Genomic DNA, 23,491 nt, shown 5'->3' on the forward strand with positions numbered 1-23,491 from the left:
GAAGAAATAAATGTTCAAAAAATATTGACCAATACTCAAACATTCAGGAGGGTTATCATTTTCATAAGAAAAAAATAATATAGCTTCTTGAAAACAAATCATAAAACTCCTTGAATGAGCAAGTATGTGTAAATTTTGGAGATGAGAAGAAAGTTTTTCAAAATGAGATATAGGTAAAAAATCCAGAAGTAAAACTACTGTAATTAAACAATTTCATGAAATAACTTTGAACCTTCTTTCCTTTAAATTGTATTGTGAGAAGGAACAAAAAGGTATTAAAGAACACACCAAAACCTGAATCATAATCATGAAATGCATGAAGAGTCATCCTTTCATGCACCGAAGACTAAGACGTTTTCACATAGTGCTGTTAGTCACTAAAATAACTATTATTCTACTGAATTTGTGAGAAACATTGTGATTTCTTCAATGTCATTCATTCTTATTAAAAATAAATCTTTCTGTCCTGTCAGCTCCAAGTGATCTCAGTAAAAACCAGTAACAACTGTTCTATACAGCTTGGCCAGAAGGCAAAAATGCATTTCCATTCACCACTATTCATTGCATTAATATTAAAAACAACAAAGGATGATTCTATCTCACACAAAGGTAAGAGATGGGTTTTTCTTTCCTTGAATTACTTATGAATTCTTTCAGGTTATGTTTGGCAGTCACTTTTTGTGCCTTCAGAGGCTTATTCTTTTTCCAGTGTGGCACATTCTATCTACAAAGCCACCAGATAACTAAATAAAGGAAAATTCATGCACAGATAAACTATGCATAGGAATAAATCATGCAAATGAGAACAATGCGTTGGAAAATACTGATTTTGCAGATAAATAATTTCTTCATCTATTCACAAATCTAAAAGTACATGTGGTTATTTAAATGCTAATTTGCTCTTGGATTCTCTAAGAAAAGCCACACAAAGCAGAGCTGTCACAGGTGTGACCAGAGAAGCAGGCTCAGCTCAGCCTCACAAGGGAATGTCAAATGCTCAACCTCAGCATATTTGAGGAGACATATCAAAGACTTAGTAAAGATCAAGCACTATCATATCTGCAAGCATTTTCTCAGCTACTTTAGTAAAGAAAGCACTAGAAGTGTAAGATGTCATAATTTATATAGCTGCCTTTGAATCTGGCTGCAAGACGTAATTATTACAAGTTTATAAAAAACAATTCGATTTTTTAAAAGTGAATTTGTAAGTTGTCTATTTACTTCTAAATTGAGAAATTTAGAAACAGCAGGGTTTTATTGCTTGTATATACATCCTGAACTGAGCATCTGGATGTCATTTATTTGCTTTTGAATTCACTTTGCCCAGGAGCCTGCCCCGGAAGACTTTTTCAGCCTTGGTTCAAGACTTACATTCTTTTCCTTGTACAAACAGTCTGGATTTCAAGTATTGAAGGCAAAATACATAGCAAGCCAAATACCATTTCCTCACTGTAAAGTTAACACAGAGAAAGCCATGAAGCTCCTGAGTAACCCAGGACTATGCTAGCTGCTGAAATAAAACAAGCACATCATGTGTGTAGAGAAGGAATTGATATAAATAACGGGCAATACACACATGCAGATAGAGGCACAAAGGACCAGTGCAATAACAAGAAGCACAACAGTCAGACATAGCATATCAGCAAGCTAACCAGCATTGAATCTTTATAAATATTAAGGCAAAGAAGGTATTTGAACATAGTACAACAGTCAGGGATTTTCATCAGAACAGCTTGTTAATAGAACAGGTAAGAATGACTTTGTAAAGTGAAGGTGAAGATAATGGAGTTGAAACAGAAAAACAGAACCAGAGCATCTTGCACTTTAAAATTCACTCTACATATGCAGGTATCTCCTTACAAGACTTCCACTAAGATCCTGATAAACTGTTTGAGGTACCATTCCATTCTGAATACAAACTGCTACTGATTCAACACAGATTTTTTTCACTGCACTAGGAACCAGACATCCAAAATTCTTTCCTCCAGACTACATCAGCTTATCTTATAAGAAGTCATACAAAATTATCACAATTTTTAAAAGGTTATGAAGACATTAGTGGTTGCTTTGTAAACAAAGACAATTTCCATATTGTAGGTTAAATTTAGATTAGTTTAATTTTACCTGTTTTCAAAATATTCACATTGACAGATATTGAGCAAAGTGAACACAAGCCTGCAGCAGACCTTAACAGCAAAGGAGGTGAACAGGAGCTGCAATAACAGAAACACAGCCAGTAGTAACATATAACTATGATTTCCCTTTGCTTGACACTTTAATTAGGGCATCTGGAACACTGCATTCCATTTTGGAGCCTCAATATAAGGATTTTGATAACCTGGAGCAAGGGCCATTAAGATGGTGAGAGGGTTTTCAGAAGCCTTGACCCTTAAAGAGAAGATGAGGGTACAGAGCTTGTTTAAGCTTAGATAAAGAGCTCAGAACCTAAAAGCAGCCCTCCAGTACCTACACTGAGGTTAGCCAGAAGACAAAGCCACGTGCATGTTGCATGATGGAAAACCCCTGGAAACTACAAATGAATTGAAACAGAAATTTCAATCAAAGACAGGGTGAAGTTTTTTCACCATAAGGATAGTCAAGCATTGGAACAGACTGACCAGAAAAGTTTTGCATTTCCAGTTTTTGAGATTTTCAAGACTTAGCTGGTCAAAATCCTTCACACTTCATTGGTGGTACTGAGCTATTTTGTAATTGCAAGATGTTTAGTGAGTTTCCTTTCCACTCTGCCTTGGCATCAAATTTTAGCTGAAATTGCAGACATATCAGCTGTTTCCTTACTTCCTCTTTTGCTTTCTTTGTACGGAGAAAAAATTTGGCAAAAGGCCCTAGAAGAGAGTGAGCTAGCCAGTCTCTACATGTCAGACACTAAACACACAGGCATGTGCAGATAGATGGGAAAACCACAGGTCAGACCAAAGTCCTTCAGAAACCATTACCCACTAAATACAAAGGTCTCCTCATCCAACTGTAAGAGACTCCAGATTGAGTTCCATGTCCTAAAGCAAAAAATGTCCTTTGAGACATTGTTCAGTGGGTTTTTTTCCAACATCTAAAATCAAATTATTGTGGCTATTGTTAAATTCAAGCTAAACAGCAAACTTCTCTGGTTTAAAACAATTAAAATACTAAACCAGATCCTATACAGATTTAAAGATAAAAAAGAATGCCAGAAGGCTATTTCCTTAGCAATACACTACTCAATGAGGTGAGAGGTTTCTTCCAGCGGTTCGAGTTCCACCGTGTATTTGTCGAACGCGAGTGTCGCACCTACAGATGGCAGCACAGATCACAGCAAGCGGCTCCCGGCGCGGCTCTGCCCGCACACAGCGCCCGGATCCTGTTTCACATCTGCTCGCTTTGCCAGGCACACTTGAGCCCAGTCTTTAATGTACACAAGGAAAGGGATGAACCATTCGTCCTTTTCAGATTGCATACATTTGGTTTTTTAAACTAGTTCCTAGTACTGAAAGGATTAACATTCCTTTCCTGCTTTATCACTGTCTTGAATCACTCTTTTTTTTTTTTAGTGGTTTTTTTCCCCCCATCATTTTGTACTGGAGATTGAAACAAAACTGTTAAATAATGTTCCAAGAAATATAGAGCATGGAAAAGAAAACAGATTGCTGTGAGCAGGAAAACTTGTAATCTGTATTTCCAACTTTCTCTAATACTCAGCCTATGGGGATTTCAAACTCCAGTCCTTGGATTCAGGAGCAGGAAGGGAAAAACAGAAGTAGGCTACGTGCCATGAGAAGTCCTCAGGCAACCTAAGCTTGTATACCACTATTCTATGTATATACACAAGCACACATTGCTAAAAAGTCATTCCTAAAGTCAGCTGTGTAGAAAGTTCTTGTAATTCAATCCTTAATCTCTTTAGGGGGGCATTATATTCCCACTCTCAAGCAACTCTCACATGCACCATCAAAGTGTCAGCTGGAAGAATATTCATTTGGCCCACAGTAATGACAGCAAAACAATATCAGCAAGGTAAAAGAAATGGGATTGAAATACATTACTTCAAAGGCTAACAATGTCTGAGGAAGAAAAAAGCCATTCCATTCATATCACTTGTGACCTCACCAGCCTGGCAAGACACAGAATAGATTTAAAATAATCCCAAAGTGCATACAATCTTCTTGTGTCTAGTTAATGAACTAACACTGAACTGGGCAGCAGCCTTGAAAGTCTGAAAAGTGAGAATTTATTTTTTAAAAGGTAGCTATGAACAAAATCCAATATACTAAGCCCAAGTCCCCCCAGTTTCTAGTAAATTTCAGCAAGCAAAACAAATCACTCGATTAAACACAAGCTGTACTGCAATTATTATGCCCTTGGGTTTATTAAAACCAAATACAAAATAATTTTTTTTTTAATATTCTAAGTAGCTAAAAAAAGCACTACTGAAACCAAAATGCATTAAGCATTAAAACATAAATTTTCACATAAAATACATAGCAAGTATGTGGAATATAAACTGTGAATACATAAGAATTTCTCCTTGTAATTTTAAATAAATTTTGAAATATTGAAGGAAAAGTTTGCCTAGCAGGCATAAAATGAAAAAAAAAACAGTCATTGAAGAAGAAAGAATTAAGGTCGATAAAAACATACGTATGCTTATGTAACAATTTTCATATTTACTTGAAAGCTAAACTAAGACATTCAGATATATTAGAAACACGAAAATGAAACCAACACCAAACTAACATTTTTCAAATTTGTTCACCTTCCAATTTAACATGGAAACAGTATTCTAACTAATGAAATACAAGGTAACATTTACTGTAAGTGTCAGAGACTGGGAGAAAAGCTTGCTTTCAGTTTCACATGAACTGGGATCAACACCAATACATGCAGCTATGTTTTTAAATACTGGAAGTAAATCTAAAACCTGACCTTCATATACTGAAGGTCAAACAACTGATTTTCACATTATACTCAAGACAAAAAAATATTAAGGAAGACAGGCAACTTTGTCCTAAATGTTCAAGTCCAGGCCACTTGGGAACATAACAAAGTAATCCAGACCATATCAGGTTCTGTTAGGTAACAGCAGCATGGCCACCAGACTGGACTGGAGAAGCCCACAGTGCAGCTGAGAACAGACACTCACATCCCTGGTGAGCTTTCCCAAATCAGGCAATTCTTCCTTTCAATGCATCAGTGACAGTGCCATGATAATGTGCCTGTTGTCATTGGTGCAGTGTCAAGGACAGGGCCTTGTGCTCCTGGCAGTGCAACTGCACAGGAGGAAAAAAACTGAAGATTTAACTTAATTACAAAGTTACACCTTCATCTACAATACAGAAAGATCCAAGGACAACACTACATTTGTATAGGGCTTGAAACAGTTTCTGCAGGGGGCTGTCAGTGAATAATCACAAAGCCTGGATTTAACATCACACACTATTCCCCACTTCAGATATTCACTTCTCTACAGGGGAGCACAAACATCCTACAATGGCAACATCATTAGACAAATCTCATAGCAACAAATATGTGCTTCAAGGCCAGTCTGCTAGAACTTGGAGTAAATTTACTAATAACAAAATGTTTTGGTATGGACATGAATCCTCAATTCCATTACACTGTTCTTAGGTGCGTTACAGGGATGAAAAAAAAAACGCAAAATATTTTAGACCACTCTGCTGCCTCAAAAGACCTTCAGTAAGGGAGACTGGCCATGTACTATGCTATTCTGGTGCTCAGGAAAATATTTGAAATGCTTTTGTAAGTCTATTTCCATAGTGTATGTCTAGCACACCTTGTAAAAAAGCAAAATATTATATTTTTCACATTCTATAAATACAGGAAAAACTTTTCTTTCCCAATTAAGTGTTCAATCCCTTCAAGCAGCACCAAACCTTCCCCATCTTCACTTCTTTCCAGGCTTTAGATCCTCCATGTCAATCTCTTCTAAGCACTGAAATTAAACATCTTTTTCACACCATGGTACCTCAAATTTGACAATATCTCCAGCAAAGCCTTATGCAGACCAAGTAGAGGAGAAGAGTTTTATGCCATACTTATGTCAATAATGTGGTTTTTTTCATCTATTAACATGCCATGGTTGACTCACCTTAAGATTCTAAAATTACCCAGACCTTTTCTGAGAAACCAGTTGTTAACTATTCAACTCCAACTATTCAACTATTCAACTTAACTATTCAACTATTCAAGCTCCATTACTTTAGCCAAAATGTAGGACATTAATTACTTCATGAATTATTTCAACTGCCCAAGGCTTCATTCTACTGTTAGCTGGTGAAGTAGCAACATACTGTTCTCTTCCCATGGTTCAATTTCTAATTTAACAGAATGTTTTCACTAATAACCCAAACTAGGATGCATTTTTTGAAAATTTTAACAATCTATTATCTCAAAAGATAAATAAGTTTTTGACCTCTTAAACCATGCCAAAAGCTCTACTCAAGTCAGAAGTATCACATATATGGTTTTTTCCTACCACAAGAATTATTACCACAGTAGAAAGAAACTGTTAGACAAAACTGTCATCAATAACTATGACAGCTATTATTTGGCTCATTTATGACTTTCAAGAAGCTACCAAAAAACTGTAGAATCATTCCCTGTACCAGTTAAACCTAAATCTGCCTCTCAGGGCTTACTCTTATGTATTCTGTTTTTAAAATATAGCATTTGGCCATTTGCCATTTTCAGGAACTTCATCCATCCACCATGACTAAGGGTAACTGCAATGACTCTCAATTTGCCTCATTAAGTTCTCTGCACATGCAGACATGAAATACATTAAGACCAACTTATTTCAAAACAGCTCAGTAGACAAAATAAGCCTTGCCTCTCTTTGCCTGCCCTCCTGTCTACAGCTCCTTTTTCCTCCTGCTTCTAAGAGATGCCATTCCCACCATACCTGCAGGAAGGGACATTCCAGAGCCCTAAGCCTTAGATGTAGATGATGATATACAGGCAAATACCACCATAGCCTTTTCCATGCTATTTCTCATACACACTAGCATTGCCCCATTTCCTCCAAACATGACAATTCATTAAGGTGATTGTGATGACAGTGGCCCTCTCCATGCAATTTCAGGTAATAGATTCCACAGAGACATACAATTTTAATAATAATCTTGTGTTACCAAGATTCACAAATAATCAAAGAAAATAATCTATTCCCACATTGCAAGTTCAACTAGAACTTTAATTCCTCAGTGTTCAATTACTTACAAACCTGAAAAATACAGTATGCTTAGGCTGCTCAGTTTTTTCATGTAAAGATATTTCAATGGCTGTTCTTTGTAATATGTAACTCATGCCCCTGGCTTGACTGACCTTTAATCCACTGGCCACTTTTTATTTTCCAAAAGAATACAAGTTTTGGATTTCATCTACAGTTTCCTTTAAAGCATTTCTGATGCATTTCATACTAGCTTCAATATGACAGATTTGAAAGCTAGAATGAGCACAAGCATTTTCTTTTAGCTGTACAAACTCATTAGCACATCACACACACATGATCTGCAGCTAAGTGAACTTTCTTCCACAGTCCCAACAGCCCCTGATAAAGAATCACTCATTAAGGCATCCCAGCCCCTTTATCTTGCTGAGCAGTGCAAGTTCCTGAGCTTCCCTACAGGCTCCAGTCCTTCAGCTGATCTCTCCCAGTCCTCCTCCTGAGCGCTACAATCATTTCATGAAAATGGATCAGCAAAGCACACTGCCTTCAGTTACTGAGAAATCTGCACTTTTTCCAGGGCACACTTCAAACTAGGTTCACCTCTCTGGGGACAAATAATAGCTCTAATGAAAAAATACTCAAGGAACATTTTAAGTTTAAACTGAGCAGGGAGATTTTGTTTTAGTCAAAAATGTACATGAATGTGCATTTTCCTGATCAGTTTTCTCACCACTCACTAGTGACAACTGGCTGCATATACTTTTCAAAAACAAGTCCTTCCAGAACATAGATAAAGAAGTAACAGAGAACTTCTTGTGCCCAGACTGAAAAGGTTACTAATCAGAAAGACACAGCCTCAGATTTCCCAAATAATTAATGAAGTAATGACTCGAGAGTCACAAGTATGGATAAGTAGAAGCATACTAAACCTGTCAGCGAGGTTCCAAAATCAAAGCATAAATCCATTTTAATGGTCACTTAATGGTACATTTGACAAATGAGTTTATAAATTTTTGACTAAGCAAAATGCATATATGTTATTAAACATTTCAATAATTAAATCCCCTATGACTATTGATCTTAATAATGTACATTTTCTTAGAAAATTAATATTTTATAAAATAAAGGAAACTTAGAGAACAATGTTGAACTAATAGTCTCAACAAGAAAAGAAGATTTCTATCTCATACCTCTACGCTGGGGCTAAGGCTGCTCGGCAATGTTTCTGATGTCACTGTTGTGCTTGGAAGGCTGGAGAAGTCCCAGGTATTCACAGGCTGTATTGGTTCAGATGGCTGAGAGTGATCAATGCATTTGGGATTGTCCAATAAGGTCACTTCATAAAATTCTTGAATATCTAAACATGTAAAAAAATTGTTGTTAGGCATGATAGTTACTCTAACATTCTGATTTTAACTACATCTTCCTCTTGCAAAACAAATGAGATATGGCTTCATCTGTCATGAGTAAATTCATAGGGATCACCACAATCACATGAACCTCCCCCACTGTGCACACAACTCACTCTGTCCCCACTCACTCTGGGCTTCTGCCACAGACCCCAGGAGCACAGGCTGCAGCAGGAACAGCAGAAGTACATGAAATAACTGCAGTGGAATAGTGGAAGGGATGGGTGTCTATGTTTCAAGTTCTGGTATACATAATTTTAACTAATGTAGCCTTTGGTTAGCTGAAATCTACTGTTCAAGGGCAATATTAGAAGATCTATTTTGTACATGTTTCAATTAAATGGCCACAGAAATAGAAGTACACTGATGAAATCAGCAAGAGAGAGAGAGGCTGCAAGAAGTTAGGAAAGGGAAAATTGATTAGGATAGGTCATCATCTGCTTTTTCATTCTAAGTACCAGAAATAGGATAAAACTTAACAGTATGAATTACCAGTCATAGTTATGAACTAATTAACAGCTTTCTCTTATAACCCTAAAGACTCAGCTGGAAACTTCTGGGAAACAAAAATTTGGCTGTATTATATTGTTTATTGACATCCTACTCACTCCATGAAGCATCAATAAAAATAACACACTATAAAGTAGCACCAAAGGTGTTCCTATGAAGTACAGGTGTATCAAAGTTGCTACCACAACTGCAATCACATCCATAAACATATACATTAAAAAAAATCAGAAAAGGTACAGGCTAAGGGAAGGGCAAGAAGTTGTCCTGTAAAGCTTTTAGTCTCTTATTCAAAGTAAAAATCTGCTAAACAGATTTGCAAATTCCTGATTTTTAATTGCACCAACTTCATAGAAGATAAACATACAAGCACAGTAAGCCAAAGGAAATTAGACCCAGCCATGAGTAAGGAGTCTAAGCTGCAGTTTTGTAGCTTTCCAGCAACAGCCCAGAGTTAGTAACAGAGGCACCATAACCAATTCCTTTATAGAGCCACCCCACACAACTAAGAGTTGCAACTACTGATGCTGGCATTACAGTCCTATGTGTTTTTATAGTCACTGCACTTCTGCTCTCTACCAGTTCAGAAAACTGAAATTCTCAAATTCCATTTGTATCTTTCCTCTGAGCAAGAGTCAAATTCCTACCAACAGCTTACATTAATTTTTAAAGTTATACTTGCTCTTAGAGCTGCTGATTGGAAGAGCGAGCAGCGAGGGCTGCAGAAGACGTTAAGTGACCTAGATATACAGGAGCAAAGCAGCCTAAGAGATACAAATTGCCTTTAAATCTATCTTTCACATTAGCTCCCTCAGTTGCAAATTTGTCTTGTAGCTGCATTAACATCAATACATCAATCAAGCACACCCAGTAAAGATTTTCCCCCCCTGACAGAGAGTACTTTGTGTATTAAAATAGGCAGTGGTTTAAGTTGATTCTATAGCTGCAATCCACAGCAACCAAGCCAGGAAGATCACTACATTATTTATGGGAAGGGGTTATTTGTGCAACTGTTTTGCAACAGAAATCTAGGACACTGATTTTCAATTCTGCTACTACTCTTTTAAGTCCCTGCCAGAGGAGGTAGCCATTTATTCCTCCTGCACAACTCTCATTTCAAAAAGCACACCATTTCCCATACCTCACCTCCACTCCTCCACAGAGGACACCACAATAGATTTGCTATTGAAAGATGGCAAGACATAATATGCACCACTTAATGAGAGGATTAGTTTATGTTTATCCTGGAGATGCTCCAAATCCACAAAGTTTCTAGAAACTTGGTGTCTATATGATAATATCTACCTTCTTAAAAAAAAGTTTCCATTTTTACTACTCAGAATGCAAACATTAAGTATGTACAAGTATAGGCAAGCCACCTAGGAACCCTAAACAGATTAGGTCCACAAGAATAAAACCTGACAGTTACACTCTATAAAGCCAGAAAGCTAGACCCTACTAAATTAAACCTAAAAATTTCTTCCTATTGTCTACAGCTATATATCAGCTCACCAAAATATTTCAACACACTTGAATATGTACTTATCACACGTTAATGATGTGAGAATGCGTTAGCACATGACAAGTTGCAACATTTTTCTGATTATTACAAATAGCAGGTAGTAAAATACTAAGTTTTAATTGTATTTATGGTCAGATTCCCTCTTCAAGTTAAGATGTGCTATTTTTATATTACAGCATTTTTCTTACATATTAATTCCAAGAGAGATTATATCTCAAACTAAATTAAAGAAAACTGATTCAAACCAGGTATCACACAACACTAAAAGGAAACACAGATGGGAACATTTAGAAACTAGAGGGGAACATTAAAAGGAGCATTGAAAAATAGGAGCACAGGGTTTTAGGAACCCAAAGTGACAACAAGTGATGAATGGTAGGCAACAGAGAAAACCATCCTGGAATTTGGTCTGCCTACAAGTAAAACCACATTAAATAGCCAAATCAGAAATAAGTTTGACAGCACAAAGAATAAAAGCCTATACAAAGCAAGTGACAGACCACCAGTTCTGCAATGGAGAACTCCTACACAAAAGAAAATTCTATTTCTTGGCCTATTAGTAGTGTGAAGAGCTAAGGAATGGTGACAAACTGCAGTTTTTTAATCTAAAAGAAATTCGCTGGTGTATTGTTCACCCCTTCTCATATTCTCCACTCATCTTAATTCTGCTCTTTGAACAGGCTTGTTCACCAGTAACATGATACACCAGAAGCTAAAACTGCTCACTTTTAAAGCAAACAAGAGTTATCTGCCAAATACAAACTGAAACCCAGATCTACTTTACAAGGGAGATCCAGCTTCACTAAAAACCACAACACGGTAATTAAAAGAAGAGCATAACTGCAAAACCAAATCCTTTTCTTTTCTAAAGTATATTTGAGGGCACTTCAAGAGACTACATCAATTCTGTCTAAAGAATCTGCCTCCAAGGACAAGGATTCCAACAAGCAACATGACACCACTCTAAGATCAATTTCTTCCCTCCTCCTTGGAAATCAAACATCAGTCCTCTGCTTATCATTTGTTCAGGTATGTGCAGTGTCTGCTACTTTTTGCTATAGATTCAGTGGGAAGTACTTGTAATCAGGATAACTTAAGATAAGTGCCTGTTCTAAAAAATCTCATTGTGCTCACTTATGCATGAACCTTTTGGTAACTGTAACTTTGCAAGTGAAAGATGGGATACCCCTAACAGCATTTTCTTAAGGGAATGGTGTAAACCTACATACAAGGCATTGCTGCTAACAGGCCATGGGCCTTGTGTTCACTGAATAACCAGGTCTCTGCACTTGTCCTGGCCTGCCCAGAGCTTTGTTTTAGCTTGTCTAACTCTACCACCAACTATCTAAAGACCAGATGATTGGTGACTCATCTCACTTGCATGGCTTTTATTTAGCTTCAGACAATTGTGTGAGCTAACACCTATTTCTATAAATATTTTTATATATAACACACAAATAAATATCTGCTACATATGATCCATAAATAGTATACATAAATAGATGTGAAATCATTCAGTGTTACATCACACAATTGTCCAAAGCTAACTAAAAGCTGTACATGAATACAAGTACACCCACATACACAGACTGAATGTACAAACTGACATTTGTGTGTGTAACAGCTAATGCATACCAATAAAAATGGGTTATTCTGTAGGGAATGGATTACCTATGATCCCAGAACAAAAAGCTGCATAGAAGAGCAACAGCATAGCATGACGAGAGAGGCCTTGCAAAAAAAGACACAGGATGGTATCAGAGGCTTTAACTCTACAAACAACTCAGCAACTGCTAATTACTGGTTAAAGGAAGGCAACCTGAGAACTGGGCAAAAAAAGTTCAGTGTAACAGAAAAAAGAACATCCAGTATATATAAAATACACAGTATATATAAGAAATTCAAATGCAACTGCAAAGTAAGAAGAAAGAGTGAAGCACAGAATGTTAGCAAACAACAATAACTTCAACAAAACATAACAGTGAGGAGAAAGAAACAGTCAGCACTGCACACCTCCATGGGAAAGATTCCCTTTGCTCAGTCTCCCACTCCCTGTTCTTTTCTGACCAACTTTTAATATGTTCTGGTTTTCAAACAAGCATCAAGCAACTCCATGTAATTTTTCTATATGATGTTAGTTTCAGACCTGATACTGAACCTTTGTATTATGGTATAGAGGGAACCAATTAAATGTCATTGGCATTTACTATTTACCTGAAACAAGGTTCTAGTTGAGATGAGTGTCTGCCTCAAAGTAACGAGCAATAGGACAAGAGGATATGACCAAGTGGTGCCAGGGGAGGTTTGGATTTGAAACAATGAAAAATTTCTTCTCTGAAAGGGCTGTCAAGCATTGGAACAGGAAAAATCCAGGAGAATGTTAGAGTCCCAAGAGGTGTTTAAAAGACTTGAAAAGACTTGTAGGTGCAGTGCTTAGGGATATGTTTAATGGTAGTGCTGTCTTAAAGGTTGGACTCAATGATCATAAAGGTCCTTTGCACCTTAAATGATTCTGTGGTTTATTCTTTTTTACATTGAAAGCATTCCTCTAATGATCATAGTAACCTACTGGTTTTGGGCTTTGCATTTTTACAGTTTAAGCATTTTGACCATTTGTGGGTTATAGATGGTTTTTCTTAAATAAATGCCAGGAAATTCCACACAAGCTTAGCATTTCAAGAACTTAAACAGTAACACATTTACTATAACAGACTGCTTTGGACACTGTCCATGTAAACCAGTGAACTGTTGTCCTTACATCATGCACTACACAAAGGTATAAACTGCTACCAAAATATATGTGATTTAACAATCCCATTTGTGTATGCTGTATTAATTGTATCCTGATCTGAAGGTTCTCAGCTTTGCTTATGAGCAAGAATTAATTTAGGAAGTTATGTTTCTTTTCTGTTTGTTCATTTTTCTTATAAAATCTAAATTCATATTTTGCATTCTGAGATGCAAAGTGGGGGGGTTTACCTGCTGGCAATTCTAATGCTGGCTGTGTAATGCAGCCCAGGAAACTATTCACCACCTTTGCCCCAAGGCACACTTATAGATCATGGTCGACTTTTTGTCACCAGGCCAGCCACATCCCTTCTTGCAGCACTGCTTTCCACCTGGGTGACACACAGTATGTGTTAGTATATAGCATTGTTCCTACCCAGGTGCTGGACTCTGCATTTCTACTTGTTGAACTCCATGAGGTTCCCATTTCCTCAGCTTGTCAAGGTCCTTCTGCATGGCAGCATGGCCAGGTTTTACATGCTTCAGCTACTTAGTAAATCCTGCACTCTACAGGTGTTCCTTTTCTTCAACAGCAGAACAAACCATTACAGCCAAAGGTAACAAAACACTAGATAACTCTGCCTCACCATACAGTCTTTACCACACAAAGTTTTTCAATACCAGCTTTGTTCAGGAGAACCTCTCAAAGCCACTGCCCTCCCTCAGACTTGCAAGCAATGAAGGAGCTGATGAATTCCATTAGAAATTGACCTATTTCTGTTTAGTCCATGTAAGCAATTCCTTTGTCACCTCTCATTGGTCTGCCTCTTCTCAGACATTTGTTCATCTGAATGGAGCACATGCAAATGCCTGGTTTTGTTTATGATGTTACCCATATTTGAAGAAACAGGTTTGTTAAGAACTTGACTACCTGTGTGTTGTCCAGGAAAAGGTGCAATCCCATAATAAATGAAGTCCTTCTCTAAATCAAGGAGGGGACAGAAAGACAGCTTTATTTCTTAGGGCTTCCTGCCAAAGCACCCAAAGCACTTCAAAACTTAAGTCTTAAAACTACTAGAACGAAAACAAAGGTCAACCTGCTATTTCAGTTCAGAGCAATTTGAGATAAATGGTATCTGCCAAATTCTTAACAGCCCAACATAATGAATATATAGACAAAACAGAGTCATGATCACTGTCAGAACAGGCAAAGGAGTCTGCCAACACTACAGACTTTCATTCTTCAGTCATAAAGCAACTCCTACTAACTCCAAGGAAGGCTCAATCATGCATGCTTACTTCATCTGCTATGTCAAGCTAAGAATATCCATTTAATACAAGTAAAGCACAGCCCGAAAACTGCATAATTAGTGATCAACAAAAAAATACAAAGACCAACAAAAGCTTCATGTCCATTTACCAAGCCACTGACCACAGTTAAGTAAGCATTCTCTTTGTGTATTTAATGGTTGTGTTGTCATGGTGTGTGTCTGATCAAAAATAAATGTTTGCATTTGTACTATGAGAAGTGAAAAACAGCCTCATCACAACCCCTGTAAAGCCCCTTTCAGGGTTGGCTGTTTGGAGATCTGTTTCTTCTTTAAAACTGCCGCATACAATCAAGACCTCTTAAAAATTTAAGGAGCAACTCATGGTGCAGCTTTCTCACTACACATTCTGTTCCACAAGATCCCTTGCCACAAGCTGCAGCACTCAGCTACTGATCCCCAGCTCTTTCAGCAGCTTCAGTAAGTGTGTCCTACCCTTTGAACATCCTTTCTGCACACACTTCTTTGCTTAACTCAAATTCCAGATGTTATTTTCCACTTCTCACTTCCAGTTCTCATTAATTGGTGCTTATCTAATTGTTTGCTTTTATTCCTCTAGCTGCTTTTTACCCTCAGACAAATTCAACTCTTTACCAGTCTGACCACTTATACTTCCCAAACTACTCATTCATATTTTCCTCTTTGGTTACTAACACCTCTTTCACCATAACTTCACAGAATCAATTAGTAAAAAGAACTCTGAGATTAAGTCCAATCTATGACCTAACACCACCATGTCAACTATACCATGTGTCACATCCAGTCTTTCCTTAGAAAGTGCTCCACATTGCCTCTATCCAATTTTCCTTCAGAAACCCACAGCATCTTCTATGTCCAGAATTAAGGTAGGAAAAACTGACACACAGATGAAAGCTGACAGAATATTCTGCTGTCTAAACTTTCTGATTTAATATTGCCTCATGCACACTTAGTCACCAGCCTAAGCCTAGAAAAAAAACCCGAAGAACCTCCCAACCCCCAAACAAACAAGTATCCAAACTAAAAATGAACTCCCAACTGTCCACCCTCCCCAAATATCTCAACACCAGTTGCAAACCAGTAGTCACTAGAACAGTGTAATTTTTTCTTAAAGGAATGCATTTACTACTGTTTTCAGTGGCAACAAAAACCTCACTATTAAGCCTTATTTGCAGTATGTCCCCTAGATAATGGCAGTATATAGGACTGATGATGTTTCTCACCAGACAAATGTATTAAAAAAAAATCAAACAAGTTTTGGGATGAGTTGACTTAACCCTCCAAGCTGAGCTTCCATACAGGGGGACAGCTTTGCTCACATGAGATTGCACAAGCACTGCTTTCTTCTACCTGCAGCAAGCTCAGGCTCCAAGGTAATTATGTGGCAGTGGTGGCAACACAAGGCTGGGTGTGCCACAGAGCAGCATCTCCTCCAGCACTAACACCTGTGTGTCTCCTGCAGCCAAATTTTAACCCAAGTTTCTGAAAACCACCTAAAGCTGCAGCGCTTTTACAATTTGCTCACATGCTCTCCTTGCAGCTTCTCTGTCTTAGGCCGACTTTTTCATTTCAAGCAAAATAAGTCAGCTGTTTTGAGGGCATGGCTGGGAAGATACTCACACATGACAAGATTCCTATAAAAGCTTTACCAAAGAACTCTAGAGCCTCCCCTAACTTGGGGAAAGAACACGAAGCTAAGGAGGTTATTCTAGTGTCAGCCCTACACCTTCTGCAGTCTCTTAACAATCTTGCAAATTTGGCCTAGTTATAATTCAGGAAACCATCTGTGCCAGGAGACTCCTAGTCAGCTGCTACAGTTCAGTTTCTTTGAATATTCTTTCCCCCTGCACCAAAACAAGCTCCATCTCTCAAAACACAGGCAAAGCAGATGCACAGGGGGCACATGGCATTCCAGCCACAGAGCTGAACAAGGTGTTCTGCCCTTGCTGCTAGACCACCATGGAAGCTGGACTAAGATCAGGACAAATATCCTCTCTCATGCTTTCCCCCTTCCCCTACACTGTACCCAGCACTGAAGGAAATGATGAGGGAAATGAGGAGCAAATCCAGGAACACAGACAGAAGCAGGGGAGGAGTAGGCAGCACACCTAGGGAAAAGAGGTGAAATAACATGGGAAATAAAGCAAGGACAGGCCAGAGGGCAAACTTTCCCAGAACCTGGAAACTACACCAATTATTCAAAATTTATACTGTCTTTTCAGCCACTGGATGAACAGTAGATTTATTGAAAATGGGTTTTTTTGTCAGCAGACCCTTTCAATGGTAACCCTGGGAAGAGAAAACTGCAATTGATATATTCTACAGTGCAGCAATTCAACACTGAATACACAGTCAGTGAAATACCACAAGGATAAACTTTTGCCACAATACTATTTATCTGCATACCAGTAGCTACTCAACTTACTACTTACTTGCTATTTTAGGCTACCAAAAGCAGCACCTAATCCCAAAAATTCAATACATTGCCCTGTCACACACACATGCAATACAGGGTGGAAAAAACTTTAAAAAGCAAGCTAGCCATCAAACTGAGCTACATACAAAATTGTAAGTAATTCTTAATTAAAAGTTAAAAAAGAGGAGCAATGAGACTGCCTCACTTATTATTAGGTTTCTTGAAGTGTAAGACATGAAGTTCTTCCAAAGACTGGGACATTCAGACAAACTGCACTGAAACATACTAACAATGGCTGAACTAACATTCCAGTCATCTGGACACCAACTAAAATATTTATCCTCCCTCCAGCTGGATGAAAGTAATCAAGAACTTAACAACCTTTGTAAACACAACCCTAAGTCAAATTTCTGTCCAACTGACCAACTTCTGTGTATTCAAAGGAGACCAAAGCAAGCATAACCACAGTATAAGCCTTAGAAAACTTGTACAGAAGTCGATGAACATCTCAAAGTTGCAAGGATTATACTGTATGGATGCTTCAGCTTCAAACATGAGTAAAGATATTGTATCACAGAAGCTGCAGTCTGGGAAAAAAGTCACAAAAATGCAGCAAGGATAAGATTTTGATGTGAGAATAACCTATTTAGCACCTGCAGCAATTTCAGTACTATGCAATGTTACAAAAGATCCAATTGTCCCTAAACCTTCCTCTAATAAAAACATAATAAACCCCAGCAATATTCACTGACTATAACAAGATCCTCAACTTACCATCTAGAATTTCTGCATTCTTGATGTAAATCTTACTCAGCAGAGTCTGAAAGGCTCTAAGGCTTCAGTAAGCTCTGAAATGGGAAGGCCTGAGCTGATTGGCAGAGTTAACTGTGCCATCATGGCATGTGCTCTATTAACACACTGCTGAGATAGAACTTCTAACTGAGGCTTCCCCAAAAACAAGTACTTTTGGTTTCAGTTCAGAAGAGGAGCTTGTGTTTAACTGTGTTTGATTTCCAGTTAGCCAGCAAGTAGAGGAAATATTGCCAAGGTGGCTCAGTGAGGAGTGAGAAGGGCTCCAGAGCTGCCACACACAGTGAGCTGAGACCACACTCCAGGCAGCAGGAATGTGGTCAGTCCACTCCAAAGTGGACCAGCTTTGAGGAGTGTTGATCCAATCCAATCTACTTCAGTCTAAAATCTAGGGTTGTTTTCCTAATTTAGTTCAGAAAGCCGATGTGGACAGAGATGAGAAATCTGCAGACTGAGTTTTATATTCCTAGAATTTTCAGTCTGAATCACACTGCTGAGAAACCTGAACAAAGAGCTTTCATGGAATCATGAACTTTTTTCAAAATTTTCAGAGACAGGACTTACTTTTCTAAGGTGTAAAAATGTATTAACAGCATTTGTAATATGTTTTGTTCAATTAATAAGGCTCATCCAAACTATGGTTAAAAGTATCCTCATGTTCACTGGGAGAAGCTGCTCTTTGGTTTAGTAAGGATTACTGAAAAAACTACATTTTTTTAAATTTAAAATTTCCTACACTGGATGTTTAGTGCTAGGAAGAGCCAGCACATAAGCACAATTTTCAAGCAGGTCTTCATGCAAAAGGACTATAAGTGAAACAAATGAGACTGCTTACACAAGAAAATTCAACACATTGAACCTTCCCTGGTCAGATTTGCCATTTTATACCAAAAAGCCTGTATATTCACAGTTACAAAATTAGATAGATAGATTAGATAGATAGACAGAGAACCACCCTACTTTAGGCAAGAAGGGTAGCACAGCCAACTGCATTACCAGCATATGTAGAGACTCTGCTAGAATTCCCTTTTTCTGGCACCAGTGCACATGGAGTTAGTTCTTGTCAAGAAAATGAATGCTTCTGAAGTAGCAAACTACCTTATGTCTCTAGCTATAGCTGTAATATTTTTAATTTTAGAAGTCTATTTTAATATGGTAAACCTCAACATGACACCCATTAAAAGCAGATCTTAATTAAGCAAAAATATTATGCATATAAACAGAAGTCTGCTTCATACGTTTTTATGTCAGAAGTGTTACTTTTGCATGGAAGGGTTTTTCTTCCTATATTTTCAAAAATATAAATATATCTGTACCTTTTCAAGAACCTGTAGCTTCTGAAAAGGTAAAAGAGTACCTAAGCTGAGAGGAGAACTCACCTACAGAATAATTATCTCCCTATTTGAAGATAAATATCAAATGCCTTCCCAAAGTGAAATAAGTCTACCCCATGGTTCTATAAATGGATATTTTCCTTTGGTCTCTTCATAATTTGGCTCACCAATGATCAGAATATTGGAAACAAGCTGTTTTAACTGAAAACAAGAAATCAACAACTAGAAAAGATACCACACGTTTTTGAGCCTGTACTAAAGGAAATTGACTCGAAACTGACACAATTCTCAAATTGATTTCAATTACAGGCCCTTGGTATTCATTTAATTAAAGTTCTAGACATTATTTCACATAGTTGGTTGAAGCAATGGAAAATAGCACATTATGGAAGATAGAAAATATAAAAATTTTTCAGAGACTGTTTTAAGGAGGTCACATGTGGTTACAACTTTTGTTACAGATTCAAAGTTCTTACAGTTACATCACTTAAAATGTAACACTTGCAATGTGGCTCCAGTGACACTGGCTGTTCACACTGCCTGGTTACTGATCTAATTCAAACCATTTAAAGTCATAATTTAAGAACAAGGTCAAACTTGTAGATTGCTAAACTAAAACTTTATTGAGAGGACTAAAAGGAGATGGTAAGATAAAGCTTCAAATTAAAAATTAATATTACTTACTCTTCAGTGCCCAAATGGACATCATTAAAAAAACCCTTTTAATCATTAAAACCTTTTAATATCTAAAAACATGAAACACTGCTAAAATCTGTAGTTTTCAGGAATATTTAATTTCCTCCATTATAAACTCAAAGATGTATTTCTGTGCATAATGCTATTTATTGCATGAAAGAACAGCATTTGATTGCCAAGTCAAAAATTATACTAAAAAAGATACATGAAGTTGACAGCGGATCCTGACTACAACCTTCACAAACCTACCTACTATGGGCAAACAAGTCTTGGATATAGTGCAGTAACTTAGCAGAAAAAGCAGAAAATAAATGGATGAAGTTTGGTGGGGATTTTTTTAGTGTTGTTCAATTAAAAAAAAAAAGGACCCAAACCAGAAACTAAAAGTAAAAACACTTTCTGGAAGAAGCATCTATAAGAGCAGTAACTTGGTATAGCTGAGCCTGAAACTTGCTTCCAGAACAGCACTGGCTATTTCAGTTGGGAGCACATCACAACTTCTATAAAATGCACACTTCAAATTCAGCCATAAAGCAATGACCAAGAGAGAATTCCAGGTAAGTCTAACCCCCAGCACATCTGAACACTTCATCCAGCCTGCTCCCAGATCTTCATGGAAACAAGAGAAGCAGGAGCCAGCTCCAGGCCTTCCCAGTAACTGCAGCCATGCTCCAGATCACATCTTTCCAGGGAGTCTCCCCACTCCTTAAGCCCCTCCTGCAGCAATCACACCATAAAAGAAAGCAGGAAAAGAGCAGCCAGGAAAACAGCAGCCAGGAGCAGCCTGCCAGGAACAAGAACTCCCCTGACATTTGCACAGAAAGTAGCAGGTTAAAGGAGAAAGACCCAAGTTGACAGCATAAATGGCTTGGCAAGTACCAGCCTTCTGCCAGATGGTTTGGGAACATATGTATGCAACCTAATAAACCATCATACAGGGACCCAGGAAATGCAAAGTGAATGCAACCTGCCCAAGAAGCACCTGGTGTGCATGCACAGATGAATTGAACTCAACAAGAACAAGGGTCCTGTGGCTGCAATGTGCAGCTTCTTACAAGCCCAGAAAACAGGTCACCCAGCCCAGCCAGGCAACAACCCACTCCCCCTTTCTGCTCTTGCAGAACAAAGCCAGCAGACAGGAGGCTGCCTGCTACTTCAAGTCCTCTACTCTACTAGGTGTAGAGTTATAAACAATGAAGATTCATACATGGAGAAACTACATCCTGCAGTTTGAATATCAAAGGCTAACAGACTGGTATCTTTTCAATGAAGGGGAGAAAACAGAGTACTGCATGGACCTTGTAGAGTTTTAAAATAAAGAACTCACACATACACACTCCCAGAACAAGAAAAATGGCAGTCAACACTGAAGTTTTCTGGATGAAAATAAAAAGTGCTGCTGCTGCACATTAAATATTTGACACAAGATTTCAGCATTCTGATCTGCCAGAGTCAATCTGTCTACACGTGTCCCACAAGGATTATGTTTAGCTTTTCATCATGGAGTTGATCAGCATCAGCTATGTAGTGAAGGGAAATGCAGACTTCCCATAAGGAAAAGTCTTTTAAGTGACCTATTTGCACAACTACCCTTCATAAAGTCACATGTTAAGAAAAGAAACCAGCACAACTACTGTCTTTGAAAATCTACACAAGATGAAATAAATACTCCAGAAGAAAGCGTTCAGCATGTTTATGTTTTACCAGTCCCCATGCTTTCACCACAACAGAGGTTCAAAGAAGCTGCAGCCCTGTGAAGGAAGATGTGCACCCTGGCACAGTAACCATGTAGTAAGTGCAGCAACAAATATAGCTACAATGTTTGCCATTAGTCCAATTCAGACACTGGTTACTATTAAAAGACAAGGATGCAGAACAAATTTTATTCTTGAGGGTAAACTAACAGTAGCTGTCATAAAGATAGTGACAATCAATCAAGAAGAAACCACTTCTCACTGTTGCTCTGCAGAAGTTTCCAAATAAAGACAGGATTCTGCAAGTTCTATTTATGCTCAGGGATTTTTTTCCAAACAGACTGGCAGGAAATTCAAAATTACATGCAAGTGCTTCTAAGAACTTATGGGAACATATCAAGTCAAGCACTATAACGACTATAAACTGAGATTTAATAGTGCTTTCACTATACTTTAAAATGCAACAAAGGAGAAGAGATGACTGTAGTACTCCCTGAAGCATTAGAGGCTTCTTCTCATTTACTTTAGGTTAAATCTGCACTTGAGTTATACACTTTGTGATGTTTGTAGAGACTCTTCAAGAGGAATTGCCTGATTCCTTATACTAAACAGATTTCAAGTAATTCACTAACCTGTTACATACAGACAGAAAAAAACCCCACCCTCCTTAGAAATTTATCAGGTGAACAAAGATGCACGGAGAAACAATCTAAAGAAATCCAGGACAACGTGTCACAATTAAAAACTACTCCACAGTTTTAAGCAGTTTGGACCAGTTAAAAGCCTCAAATAAAGAAAGTACGTGTAACAAGTGAACTGTTGATCTGTAACAACACGTGTGTTACTATGCAAAACAAAAACACAACGACAAGAAGCACATGGCTTCTAACTCGCGGGTAAAACACCTTTTGCCCTTAACACCCCAAGTGACAGCATCGGCAAGACCCGACCGGCTGGCGCACAAACTGAACGAAGCCGAGCTTTACCTATCAAAGCCTGGAAAAGGTTACTTTGGAAGATGCTGATGACACGCTCGATGGAGTTCCGCAGCTGCCGATCCTCCGCCTGGCTCAGCTTGGAGCGGTATTCCTCCAGGAGGCGCAGGGCTCGCTGGGTATCTGCAAGCGGAGAGCAGACACACGACTGACCGGGGCGCACCGGGCACAGCACCGGGGATGCAACAAGCCCCCGGGGCCGGGACCGCCCCGGCGCGGCGCGGCGGCTCCTTTGTTCGCAGCCGGGAGAGCGCGGGCGGGACGGTGCCCTCGGCGCGCCCGCGGCCCCGCGGCTCCCGCCGGCCGCCCCCCCGCCCGTCCCGCCGCGGCGGCGGCAGCTGTCAGCCGGCAGCCCCGGCGGCTCCGTTCCCGGCCGTGCGGCGCTCACCTTGCTTCCTGACGGGCATCGCGCCCCGCGCCCCCGCCCGGGGCTGCCCCGGGGCTCCGCCGCGCGGGCCGGGAGCGCGGCCCGGGGCAGCGCGGGGGGCGGCGCCCCCTGCCGGCCGGGCGCGGGGGGGCGGCGGCCGCCCCGCCGGACCGACCCCACCGCCCGGCGAGCGAGCGGCTCCGCGCGGGGCTCCCGCCGGCGCCGCCGCGGCGCCTCGGCGCGACGCGGGGCAAGCCGGGCCGGGCGGCGCCGGGCCGGACCGGGCGGGCGGGACAGCGCGGTGCAGGCGGCGCGGCGGGCCGGAGCCGGGCCGGACGGGGCTGGGGCACTCCCGCCGCCTCCCGCCCGCACTGCTCGGAAATTCCAAACTTTCCAGCCAAAATGGCGGCCTGGAGGCTGGGGGAGCGCGCCCCCCCCACGTGACCGGGCCCGGCGGGCGCCCAATCAGGGCCCGGCGCGGGGCCGGTACCTTGGCGGGGGGGGGAGGAGGCAGGTGAGAGCTC

The 23,491-nt window shown here is 39.5% G+C and overlaps 1 protein-coding gene across 13 annotated transcripts in view; it reads right to left on the reverse strand.

The window, feature by feature from the left end:
* The window catches only part of DLG1 (discs large MAGUK scaffold protein 1), a 141,521-nt gene extending 118,384 nt beyond the window's left edge, over positions 1–23,137 (reverse strand). For 8 of the 13 annotated variants that reach the window (XM_077183965.1, XM_077183964.1, XM_077183962.1 and 5 more), the window contains exons 1-3: positions 22,989–23,136; positions 22,592–22,723; positions 8,374–8,540 (exon numbers count right to left, since the gene is read on the reverse strand). In XM_077183965.1, the coding sequence (XP_077040080.1) occupies positions 8,374–8,540; positions 22,592–22,723; positions 22,989–23,007 (318 nt within the window). In that variant the 5' untranslated portion in view covers positions 23,008–23,136. Of the gene's footprint in view, positions 1–8,373; positions 8,541–22,591; positions 22,724–22,988 lie in introns of all 13 variants that reach the window. The other 5 variants (XM_077183956.1, XM_077183955.1, XM_077183953.1 and 2 more) reach the window with 1 other exon arrangement.
* Positions 23,138–23,491: the final 354 nt, after the last annotated feature.

This window comes from Agelaius phoeniceus, chromosome 10, assembly GCF_051311805.1.
Source record: "Agelaius phoeniceus isolate bAgePho1 chromosome 10, bAgePho1.hap1, whole genome shotgun sequence".
Classification (NCBI taxonomy): domain Eukaryota; kingdom Metazoa; phylum Chordata; class Aves; order Passeriformes; family Icteridae; genus Agelaius; species Agelaius phoeniceus.